At 29.9% G+C, this 13,319-nt stretch overlaps 1 protein-coding gene across 2 annotated transcripts; it reads left to right on the forward strand.

Moving 5' to 3' along the window:
- Positions 1–1,231: 1,231 nt before the first annotated feature.
- LOC139507567 (dual specificity tyrosine-phosphorylation-regulated kinase 1A-like) lies at positions 1,232–13,173 on the forward strand. 2 transcript variants are annotated; one of them, XM_071295797.1, is made up of 3 exons: positions 1,232–1,918; positions 9,637–9,851; positions 12,820–13,169. In XM_071295797.1, the coding sequence occupies exons 1-3, from the start codon at positions 1,786–1,788 to the stop codon at positions 13,096–13,098; spliced, it is 627 nt and encodes a 208-aa protein (XP_071151898.1). In that variant the 5' UTR covers positions 1,232–1,785; the 3' UTR covers positions 13,099–13,169. The 2 variants fall into 2 exon arrangements, with proteins under 2 accessions (XP_071151898.1, XP_071151899.1); XM_071295798.1 differs by lacking the exon at positions 1,232–1,918 and adding an exon at positions 6,368–6,515 and having other exon boundaries at positions 12,820–13,173.
- Positions 13,174–13,319: the final 146 nt, after the last annotated feature.

The following is a 13,319-nucleotide window of genomic DNA, read 5'->3' on the forward strand; positions in this document are numbered from 1 at the left end:
ATCCATTTCGGAAAAAATAATTGTTAAATGATCCCATTTTGTTGAATGTGAATTTCAATAATTAATTTGCAGATTTTTGGCAACTGAAATTTCTATTTAGCTATAAATTGTTACCTCCAACAGGCGCATGTGAAATAATTGAACTGATTTTTGACAATAAAAAAAATGCACACCCAATGTCCCCTTTTTGTAGGACTAAACTGGAATTACACATGTAATTTTTTGTTACCCCAAAAAGTTTTAAAGAATGTACATTGTATCTTCAAATTTTTCCTATTATTGCATTGCATAGGGGGTAAGAACAATTTAGAATTGTTTTATAACTGGTTTTGATGGAATATTTTTCGAATTGCTTCTGAAAAATCCACAATTAATTTTTTTCAATTAGAATTTTTGATATACAATTATACATAATAGAAAGCTCTAAAAAATTTGGAGCTAGAAATATATGAAGTACTGAATTGGAGTTAAATAAAATATATTTACTTTTTTTTCTTAAACAAAATCCAAAGGAATCCTTTCTAAAAAGGAGAAAGCAGACCACCAAGGCCAAATAAAAAAAGTTGTGTTTCCTTTTACCCTACCTTCCCTATTATCAAAAATAAAAAATAGCCTACCTTAAAGTTTTTTGGGTCATTTTTCAATGAGCACTATTAAAGTCAGAATGTCCATCCCATACACTCAATGAAACAAAAATGGTAAAATAAAAAAAAATCTGTACCTACATGTACCCTCCTTTTTTTAGCCCAACCATAATAAAGAAAAGAAAAACACTTCTAGAGATCCCCATTAGATTAATTCAGAGTTTTGTGTTTCATTTGCTGTTTGCTTATATTAAATATATTTATAGAAACTTTTTTTTAGGTACTGGTACTTATACATACCTCCTTTTAGTTCATAAAATTCAAATCGCATGAGCTGTTGATTATCAAAATATTGTAAATAATTATTTATTCGTTATCTAACAAAATATTCAAATTTGTTATAAATACCTGATAAGTGTTATTCAAACTATTTCTAAACAAAATGTTTACATTTTATTTATATATCAGAGCATCTTAACAGCTTTCCTAAGTAAATTAACTGGAAAAATGGTTATTACATAATGTCACACACCCTTAGGGAGCCTCTATATCTCCTCTAGACTTCTCATTACATATTGACCAGACAACATTTTACATCCAGATAATGGATGTAAGAAGGAATCTGATTGGCTGATAACAGTCAGTAACCTCAGGCACATATCATCTTTGATCCAATTATGGCTCCTCTGTCACTGTGTTGTCAGGTGCTTTGCTGTAAATTTTACAGGGACATAAAGTGACCTGAAGTGTCCTTAATTTAACACCTTCATTGCCCTGTATTGGACCATTATTTGTTATGGATTATTTTCTTGTGCAAAAAGGGCTCATTAAGGATGTGAATAATTTGACTGTCTACCATGGAGGTCATTTGAGTTCACAGCACCATAATATGGTCTTACTTCCTTTATGATGGATTTTAAGTGAAGGCCTGGGATCCTTGCAATAGTTTGTTTATTTGTTATTATTGTTGATATTTTATAGAGTTTATTGATATTTACACTGTGCAATACTACTTCTTGGTGTTCTCAACAAATCAAGATATTATATAAAACATATCTGATGCATTTTGTGTTCATATGGATATATCAGGACTGGCATGTTTTAAAAGTTGCATATAATTAGTGAAAAAAATTGTTTGTCTGCATCAGGAAAACATTGACATACTTTGACAGGACAAGTAAGGATATAAAATTTAATTCTAATGGTTCATGAGGAAAGTGGTGAAAACAAATTATTGGTCATGGATAGTGCCATGGATGATCGTATGTTGTCAAACCGTGGGCACTGGCTAAGACAGGAACAGGAGTACCATTTACAAGCCATGCGTCTCAAACGTTAGTATACAAAACTTCTCTATTTCATTACTATTCTTTTTGTGTTAATGGTTTATACATCACTTGTAGGGTATGCATGTTAGATGTACAGTCATACCTATGTAGGTGTCCTTGACCAAGATTTTGAATTAAATAGCCTCTGTAAAGTGACCAATATCTTTTCTGAATGGGACCATACAAATTTTTAATGGGAGATCAAAAAGTGTAAATTTCTCATTATATTATCAGTTCTGATCTTTTGTATTTAGGAAATCAGGTATCTAGATTAAGATAAATAGTTACCTCATCTTAGGGGATAAGTAAGGAGAACTTACTTATCTATTAATCATCATACATAATGACAAAAACAAATACATAAACAACAACACCCTTCAATCCATTCAAGATTGACAGCAGACACAAGTTGTCAAATTCTTGTATATGACAGAAAACTCCCCTGACAAATATTTATTTCATCTGATTGACCCCAGGGATTTTAATTGTAACATAGAATATAAGTTGCCCTGTGGGGGACCTCCTCAGTCAGCTGATTCATGTACCAGCTGTGTATATATGACTGGTAACATACCACACATACTTTAGTTGGGATGCTCTGATGTCAGATAGTACATCAATACTTTTTTGCAATAGATATAATGTTATCCAGGCATTATTTTTGTTTTCTTGTCTAGACAATCAATTTTAAACCTTAAAATTTAACTTTTACTGTTCATATTTCAATTTGAATGTTTCAGTTCATTAGTCAAGAGTAAGACAATACACATGTTTAAAGAATGTCAGTCTACAATACTTGAATAATCTGGCTTCTTTTGAACATCAGTAATGTAAAGTAAGGAGACACTGAATTCAAAATACAAATCTGAATGACCTTTTTAAACTGCTGAAGATTTAAATTTGACCATTGAACTGAAATAACTACCTACAATTGGCCATAGATGAAGTAATGAATGCTTGGTCAATCTTTATCAAAGGAGCCATGAAATTTCCCATGTGAAAACATTGTATTTTCTTTGTGATTTCACTTAAATTATGTACAAAGTAGTTAAATTAAGTTTATAATTTGTATTGTGGGAAACTCAGTGCTCATTCATGTGTAGCCAGCTGTAAACAATATGATGGAAGACATCTGAATATGTATGGCATGTAAGGAATGTAGAACCAGGAAATATCCTGTCTTTATTAGAGATAAACAAGAATGTAATTTTGATATATTATGTAAACTCAAGAATTTAAGGTCAGGTATTGTTATTAAGACCTTTTCTGTCTTTATACCTAATAAAGCTGCAGACTGGTTGACAAATAAATAATGCAGTTAGATTGACTTTTTAATTGCAAGATCATAAAGAGCCTATAGTATAATCCCTTCATTATCTTGCACTGTACAAACATTGCTGGACAAATTATTGATTTTGAATAAACAATCACATGCAAAACTTTATGTCCACTACATGATCTGGAAATGGTTTTAAAAGTTCCTCTTTTGGACTAAATAGATCAAAACATAATAAAATGTGAATGTTTTCAAAAACTCTTACCTATTTTTTTTCTGATTGAATAAATGACATGATCAGGACCATCAAATTTTGTATTTTTAGCACCAGAAATTCTCTTCGAACATCATATACATTTTCCTAAGTTTTTATAAATCTTCAAAATACTCTACATTATATAATGATTATATTAATTGCCAAGTTCAAAAACCTTGACTACTGGAGTATAATACCTTTCATTTGGGAACCATTAGTCTAGAGGTACATTGTATTACATTGATAGTAAAAGTAAAAAGCACAGAACTAGCTCCAATTGATTCTTATCAAGAAAACATGAAGCAAAGTTTTACGCATTTATTACCAGCTGTTTATTACCTCATATTGCCCATAACTTTTATTTTACACACTTTTATTTCGATATCATTTCAGACCCAATATATATATATAAGTTTACTTTTTGCAAAATGTGACTTGAAAGGAGAGTTGTCTCATTGGCACTCATGCCACATCTTATATCTATATATGTCTTTATATTTTTCCTTAGAATAATAGATCAGTCTCAAACATAAGTTTGATCAACTGAATCAAATGCTCTGACTGCACTTTATGAAATAAATTGAATCTTTTTTTGGATTTAATCTTGCCGGTCTCTTAGATCAGTCTACTTTTATTGGATAAGTGTTGACTTATTTTGCATGTATATGTATTGTTTTTAATGGTGGTTTAAGTGTACAAATGTCATTACCCCCTAAGACATCTGTTGGTAGTTGTGTTCATGATTGTAGTTTATATTAAGTAAAACCAGATATTGAACTAATTGAAGGGCCTTTAATGTTAGTCCATGAAAAAGTTATATGTATATCCTATTAAATCTGAACATTGTGGAATCATTTCTTGCTAATTTGCACTCTCTTCAAAGTTCAAGTTGAAGTTTCTTTTTGGGATGTACATGTATCATTCCTTTTTATATAGGTATGAAATATTTCACCTTGTCTTGAACAAACATCAAATATTTGCACCTGGACCTCATGCAAACAACTCTAGGCTTTTAAATATCTCTCTTTTTCTATTTCAATCTTAATTATTATAAGATAATAGTTTACATAGTACATGTATTAATGAACTTCTAATTGTTTAAAGTGATATTATTGGAAACTATGTATGGTACTTTGTAAAGTCTCCAGTTATCTGACCACTGGTCATAATTAAATGTTTAAGGATGAATGTAGGAAAGTCAATGCTACTTCGTTTTAGAACTCCATTTCAATTTTGGATTTTTTTTCATACTTTTCATTTTATAGAATAATGAATCATTATTTACCTGAACAAGTAAACTTTTAAAACATATTCTTTGTTAAAAAAAGTTGTGTATAAATTTTTTGTATCATTATATTCATTTATACATGCAGTCAATAAATTAAAAAAAAATCTTTACTTCCAAATGCCAGAATTAAGAAATCAGAGTGAACTAGTTTATTTAGATTGTCACAATGAAATACTATAGATTAAGATTTACTGGTAAGAAGATGTGGTATGAGTGCCAATCAGATAACTTAATCCATGCAAGTTTTTCATCTTCTGAGCGACAGCCAATTGTGGGACTTCATTGACTTTATAATACACATACTGGTACAAATGACAATCTTTTTTAAAGGAAGGGCTATGTTGACTGAAAGAAAATTGGTACTGAATACTTTCTTTTCGTGATATTGGCATCCCACTCCAAATTAAAGAAACCTTTTTCGGCCCACAGGTCCAAGCATCTTTCATTAACTCTGACTGAATTAACATCTGAATGGACTTGAATAAGGCCCTAAAAACAATTATTTTACGGTTTCTTCGTTCAGAAGAAAAGCATGTGTAGGATGTTAAAAAATATTTTGATTCTAATTATGTTTCCTTCTGTAACCTTCCTTTAGGTCCCAAATATATAGTAAGTGCCAATACACACTCTGAGAAGGCATAGAAAGGGTAGGTCTTGTTTAGTTAAAACAATATTTTATTCAATTATATAGAAATAGATTGGGCAACAGGCAAAACCTATGTTATCTCTCTCCATGATTGGAAGGTAAACAATTCACCAGATTGTTTATTTTTGTCTTATTAGTAATATTACATGTACATGTAGGATATATAAAAAAAATACGGTTGTTTGACCTGTGGATAAATGGGATTGTGTATCTAGGTTTAGTCATCTTTGAAACTGAAAACCAACATTGTTGTAAATAAGATATGTGTCTATTGTGGCAATCTATGCAATTCTCCATCTAAATTTAAATTAGACAATGTATACTGTACTGATGTGATCTTAGGGTCTTTTGATTATGTAATACTTAATCAAGTGATAATCTTATGGTTTTTCTTGACCTTTAAAAAGAAAGTTGAAGTGTATATGATGTTGCTGAAATCTGGTTTTTTACAGTTTTATTTTTAGATCTTATGTGATAAGAATAAGAATGTTATTTTTGTATACCATAAAAAAAGATGTGTTGTGAATTGCCAATGAGACAGGGACAAAATGAATTAGAAGTAAAAAACTAAGGTCACTCAGACACTGTACATCCATGAGATAAAATGATTTAGTTCCTCTTATGCTAAATACTATGTTGGAAAACACCTAATTGACAAAAAAAAATGTGATTAAATTGTTGAATAATAATGGATAACTAAGCATATTTCTGTTAAATGGATCTAAGAATTCCAAGTTAAATACTGTTGATAACAAACAATGAATGTATGACTGAAATACCTGACGCTATTTTTACCCATCTAAAATAAAGTTTGATTACAACAATCATGACAAATAAGTTAGTTATTTTGAATTTCCCACCACAAACAATGACCCATAACACCCTTATCATGTGATCAAAGAATCTGTGTTAGGTATTACTATTAATAGGTATTGTGCCTGGCAACAAATGGGTCAGTGATTGTAACCTTTCATCTGATTGGCTGACAGTATTAAAATTAGCAGATTGTGATCATGTGATGTAAACAAAAACAGCTGATAGCAGCATGGCCGTTTAAATGGAATAACAATGGAGAAATATATGAAATTATGGTGTGTGAAGGATTAACTAGTTATTCTTGTTTTGGACCAAATGAAAGTATGTTAGCTTGTTAATATTGAAGTTTATCTTCCTACATTTCTTTAAACAATTGACCATTTGTGTGTGTATATTTGGAGGTTTTATTATGTAGGAAGTTATATGAAGATTAATCTCTATCTTTTCCTTGTGTACTCTCTTTGTTTCTCAAAAGAACAATTTATTGTTATGTCCTTAAAGTTACTTCCTCCAGGAAGTCCTTACATGTATTAGAAGATTATGATTCTTACTGGTATCTTTAGAGATTATGTTTTAGAAAGGTCTGTTTACAATGTATTACATTGTTCTTGTATAGATGATACATAATGTATGAGGTTGATTACAGTTATTTGCAAATCAAAGTGTGAGCAAAATATTTAATCACAAATGATTATGTTATTTTTTCTACTTTCAATTTTGACAAATGAAGACCATGAGCACCCAATTTCTATTTTCATATATATACTTTAATTTTCACGTGAGGGCTTTATAATCTACATATATGCACTATTTATAACTTGCATTAGATACAAATGTGATGTAAAGCATTCTTTGTTATTTACCAAAGTAAAATGTATTTTACACGAAAGTTGAAATTAAATGTCTGTCCCTTGATATCTGTTGTTGGTTCATATAGTATTTATTATTATACATGTGTATATTGTTTTAAAGATCTGGATTTTGACATACATGTAAAACCTAATGAACAAGATAGAATTTTATACCTGCTTTTACACTATGAAACACCTCAATTCTCAGTCCTCGTCCTTTGTAAAAATAAATAAGAAAACTATGGTTACTCTACCAAAGATGTGAACTTTTTGTAGTATTTACTTTACTTATTCAAGGAAGATTTAATAGTCGCAATCCTTTTAGTTTCTGGTCCTCAGGTAGAATTTCAAGAAAAAAAAGAGGGGGGGGATATCTAGCCAATTTTGTAATAAAAAATCAACAAAATTCAAAACCAATTTGTTGGATAAATAGGATTTAATTTTAGATAAACAGCATTGTACACTTCTTATTTTAGCTATCGCCAAAAAAAAAATAATACATTATAATCACATATATGTACATGTATGTAACTATGCAGCTTATAAAATTTCTCTTGAAGTTATTAATGAATATGAGAAAATGTGTTGCCTCAGCTGCTGAGGAGAACAATATGTTACATTTGTTTAAGTCATTGAAAATCCTCTTAAACTGCCTTCAAGTGCCAAAATGGTGAAGAGGCTAAGTGAAAAATCATTCAGAAAATCTATTTATAACTTTAACTATTTCTAATCGCCTTTGAATGAGATTTTTTGTGAAATTATGAATGACTTGGATGAGGGAGGCGTTAAGGGAGTTAGTAACAATGAGAGTCTATGTATATTCATAGATATGTAAGTATGATCTAAGGCCAATGGCAGAGGAGATTAGCTCTGATGAACCAATAGTAAACAACCAAGGCATGAATAATTTTACCTATAAACAACATTCCCAGATGGTGTTACTAATTATAGACTCAGTAAAATGTGAACTTTGATGTTGCAAATAGAATGATAAACTGAAGATTGAGAAAAATGAAATGTAATAAATTAAAAACTTACATGCTAAAAATAAATAAAAGAAGTAAAAATTCTAAGATTGATAATCATTTTGATGCAAAATTATGTAATGTTTTGACGTCATGTATATGTAGCAGACTGAAGAGGTGGATATAGAAAATGTTAGGGGAATTGAAATTCATCAATTACATGGAATTGAAATTAATCAACTACAAGATGATGACTGAATGAATATTTATTTATATTGATCTATATATTAAAATAGAAATGTGATATAAAATACATGATAATGTTCATATCAAATTAAATTTTATCAAGGTTATCTATGAAAACACCTTATTTATTTCTCATATTTCCATCTGCAACAAGTAAAAACCTGAATTAATCAAAGATAAAAAAATCATTAAATTGATACATAATTGATTAAGGTGACCTTTAACCTTTACCTGTAAATCATTTAATTCAGATTTGAACTTGTTCAACTTGATACCCATAATGCTTTGTTTTGTTTTTATTGTGGAAGTTTTGTTATATTGGTGATGAAAATTTGTGAATTAATGGAAAAAGAAAAAAAGGATAAACAATTGGAGCTGTTGTAAATTTTTGTGTCACCTAAATTATGGTGATAATATAGTCTGATACATTTAAATACTTTACTTAAAAAATGAGGGAAGATTGTATACATGTTAGATCATGCTTTTCCCACCTGTGATTTTTACCTGGAGTTGATGAATTTTTATAAAAAGGATATATTTTCACTGGTGTAAAGGTAGGAAATTTGTTAAAAATGTCAATTTCTGTTAACTCAACAAATAATTAATTACAGGTAAAATATGTTAAAAGGTGTATATGTTAATTATGTATCACAGGTGTTCTTCATTCATGTCTTAACCATTGAAGTGAAACACAGTGGGTATTCTAACAATACATACAAATACATAACACATTCTCAACATATCATGTCTTTTGAAATGGCTATTTTACATGGTAACATACAAATGTTTTAAGAGACGGTTTAAGTTAAACTTGAAGGCATGCATAGGATGAATGGGGTACCTTGTTAATGCAACAGAGAAACTTGTCTTGAACATACACTCTCCCAAGTCTCATACTGTTTCTGCAAAAATACATACACTACAAGTTCTGCATTTTCAGTGTAGAGAATCTAATTTATGAATTTTCTAAAATATTGAAAAGTTCATTAATTGAGATCAATTGTAGCAATTTTCCAAGGCACCAAACTAATAGCTATCATATATTCAGGGAAATTGTTAACCAAAAGATTTTATGTAATCATTTGTACTTGGTGATATTTTTATATCACGAACAGGACATTGTAGCCCATTTGGGTGATTGTCCCCAAACGGCTGATTGTTTATAAATTGGACTATCCAAATACATGTATATTGCTGTCCTATTAGTGTTTATCTATGGGTGGCTAAAGTTTCAGATACACTTTAGATTTTTGAACTGCTGTGCTGTTGCTTTTATCGTATGTTCATCAATCTTCTCAGGCTGAAACAGTAGAGTTTACAAAAAAGAAAAGAAGACTATGTTTATCAGTGTATTGTAAAAATTAACTTTTTATATTGCAGGTCAGCTGTCTAAAGTTCGTCATGACCCAGGCATGGTTTACAGGCAGCTAGCAGGAGCAGCCGACCATATTGAAATCATGGCTGATGCCCTGCAGCAACAGCAAGACGTAGCAGCCATGCAGAACAGAATACCAATGACCTTCCGAGAACCCAGCAATGCTCCACTTCGAAAACTTAGTGTAGATCTGATAAAGACCTACAAACACATAAATGAAGTAGGTATTTCTCTACATGGTTCATTATTGTGTTTCTTGTTTGCAAGAGCTCAACTGTAGGACATACATCTTCTTTAAATATTCTAGTTTTAGAGTTCTGTAAATTCAAAATTTTGCATGCTTTTATTATTGCAATTTTTAAGAATGCACATAAATGCAAGATATCTGGAAAATTTTAATACTGATAACAAAAAATTAACATGTATGTATCAAATATCAGAATGCAAGTTTTGTAATTATTGCAATTTTCACCCAGTTGCATTTTTTGGAATAATAAAAACCTTTGCAATAATTTCTGAATTTACAGTAAATATGTGTGGAAGAACAAAAATCACAAATTGATTCATTAAAAAATTCACAATTTAGCTCTGTCAGGAAATGTTAACTATAATCCCCATGTTTCATGGAACACATTATGACAATTTGCATTGATATGAAGAAAAAAATGACTGGAATAAAGAAATTGACACTTGGAAACCCAAATTTATGCACTGTATTACTCTGTTTGAACCACATATTCAGGACAAGTTGTTGACTGGCCATTGCTTAAATAGATTGATACTACATGTACAAAATTGTCCTTTTTTGTTGACAAAATTCAAACATGTGTCCCAGCCTCCCAATAGGTCAGTTAAAAGCTTCTTTTGGTTCAGATCATGTTAAACATCTACACGTGTATACATGTATTTTAGTTTGGTAAATAACAAACTGCGTTGGCATCTTGAATAATCTTAAAAACATCATCCCTATTTTCAACACAGTTTGGGTTTTCATCAATGTTCACACAGTACTGGAAAAAAACTTTTCATGCCAATGTTTGCCCTGATTCTTATACTAATGGGGGTTGGGAGTGTATATCAGTTAGAACTTCGAAATAAGCTTGTACAAGCCTCTGGATATTCCTGAAGCACATTTTAATTAATACAAAAACAAAATTGAATCTGTCTGCATCACAAAATGATTCTCTGTTTGGAACTAGTAGATATTAGGCATATTGACTTTGTTAACAAGATATACGGATCAGACCAAGTTTTACAAATTTGTACTGTTTTATCTTATCGTTTGAATACTTCATGTTCCTTTGCCTCAAGTTCAATACAAATGTAGGAGAAAGGAAATTCTAAATATTTGAAATATCTATTACACAATGCACTAGTTGATGAATTGCAATGTATCTTGTGATTACTAATGACATCCATTTGATATCAAGATTACATAATGTAGTTCTAGAACTGAGCTAATTAAATGCAAGATTATTATGTAATCTGGAAATGTTACTGGGTCTATAGCTGTTAGCTTTGTATGTGTTTTTTTCTTCAATTATATCATGTTAAAAGACAGAAACAGGAATTTTTTGGAAAGTTTGTTTAAAGAACATAAAATAACTGAGTATTGTAAAAATGTAGGGTAAAGAAATTGGGAAAAAAATCAAACCTATGTCAATATAAAGATAGGGACCTGAAAGATTTTTTTTTCTTCTAAATAGAGCTTTGGGGCACTTAATTTGAAAAAGTAATTCAGTAGATGATAGTTAATAACCTAGTAATGTTTTATTGAGTGAGGTACCTCTTATGTTTATTGCTGATCAATATTGTCTGCTGTTGGAATGTGTTTCCATGGCAACCAGACTACACAGACGAGATTTTCAGAAAATGGCAAAATATGTGAATGTGATAGGTTTATAATAATCCTCTGTCGACACCATATACATTTAAATGTTAAGTAGAATGTCCAGCATATATTACTTTTTGCACAAATGTACCGTTCATTATTTTCAGAAATAAATAAAAAAAACTAAAAAAAATATAACATGTTTGATCAGATATATATAGAGAGTATTATTATGTAATTTTCCTGCTGTCATTTAATTGTTAGAAGACAATAAATTTGCGTAAAAAAAAGCAAATATTGGTTTTTAAGCCTTTTCATTGAGATTACCTTTGCATGCTTGCACAGGTTAAACAGGAAAATGATAAAATTTGCATATCAGATACTTGCATATTCATGCATTGATATTTGAAGGTCAAAACAGTTTATCTTGCAAAATAGCTGTCAAAATTATTCTGAATCATGAAAAGGAAATTTCTTCCGAAATGTTTTTTTTTTTTTTTTTTTAATAAGGAAGATTGAACGAAATGCTTTTTGTTTATTATACAGTGTAACTCCCTTTGATTAACTGCCAAAATTAATGAGATTTCATAAATAAATTAGTATTCATTTGTTAATTATACAGCATTAAAACACACAATCAAAGACAATATTTTGATTAGGATATTGATTAGGTGACAGACTTGATTTACCTGTGTTCAATTAATGTCATATGTCATATGATGTACTCTAGCTGGTGACGATTAATCATTTTAAAAAGAAGACAAAAAAAAACACAACATATTTATAGAAAACTAACTTAAATCATCCATTGTTTCCAAATATGAAGATTATAATAATACCATGTTTTTAATAGGAGCTGGAAGCTTTCTCAGTAGCTTTCTACTTCATGTCAGTTATTGTTGATATCAATAAAGTGGGGAATCTATCTTTTCAAAATGAGCTTGTTCTTCAAAAAATAAGGAAAATATTGATAATAGAGTGGTGTTCTATGTGCAAATATTTTATAAATATAAAATAGCCTTAAGGGGAATTAGTAGTGGAAAACAGAAACAAGGATATATTAATATAAGGTTCATTGTTTACATTAACATATATTTTATTTCTAATGCATTCTAGGAAATACAATAAAAGGATGTTCCAAGAATGCATAATAATATTTAAAAAGAAATGCAAGTGATTGTTAACTTTTCAATTGTATAAATTTTGACCAATATTTTATAAGACAAACCCCTAATTGTGAATGCATGTTTTCTTATATTTTAAATATAAATTAAGCTACTATCAAGATACATTAAGAAGTTGTTACTTTTGTTTTTGTCATAGTCTCTCATTTAATATTTCATTATTAATATTGAAGGTTTACTATGCAAAGAAGAAGCGAAGAGCACAGGGCCATGGAGATGAAAGCAGCACGAAAAAGGGCAAAGTAAACGTGCATATTTATAATGATGGTTATGATGATGCTAATCACGATTATATAGTCAATCCTGGAGAAAAATGGATGGACCGATATGAAATTGATTCTTTAATAGGCAAAGGATCTTTTGGTCAGGTAAGCAGTTTAAGAAAAGAAAAAAAGAATCTAAATAGTATGACTAGAAAAAGTGACGACAATCAAGCTGCATTGTACATGTAGTAGGTCTTGAGGCACACATTAAAAAAATGAATACATGCATATATTTTCATCAAATAGTTTTCAAAACTCTGTAGTTGAATAGGAGAAAAAAGATGATTGCTTCAAAATTTATCCTGTAAGTCTTATCTGAAAAAAGGGAAACAAGGGGAGGGGCAGAACACATTCAATATTTATTTTTAAAAAGTCAAAGAAATTTGAATGATCACAGGTGGTTTTAACTT

This window comes from Mytilus edulis, unplaced genomic scaffold (genome assembly GCF_963676685.1).
Source record: "Mytilus edulis unplaced genomic scaffold, xbMytEdul2.2 SCAFFOLD_948, whole genome shotgun sequence".
Taxonomy (NCBI): domain Eukaryota; kingdom Metazoa; phylum Mollusca; class Bivalvia; order Mytilida; family Mytilidae; genus Mytilus; species Mytilus edulis.

Bases quoted from the DNA above. Each gene is read 5' to 3' on its own strand.
- LOC139507567 (XM_071295797.1), top strand. From the start codon at position 1,786: ATGGTTCATGAGGAAAGTGGTGAAAACAAATTATTGGTCATGGATAGT. The intron at 1,919-9,636 runs GTTAGTATACAA...TTTATATTGCAG, and splicing joins ACAAGCCATGCGTCTCAAAC to GTCAGCTGTCTAAAGTTCGT. The intron at 9,852-12,819 runs GTAGGTATTTCT...TTAATATTGAAG, and splicing joins CCTACAAACACATAAATGAA to GTTTACTATGCAAAGAAGAA.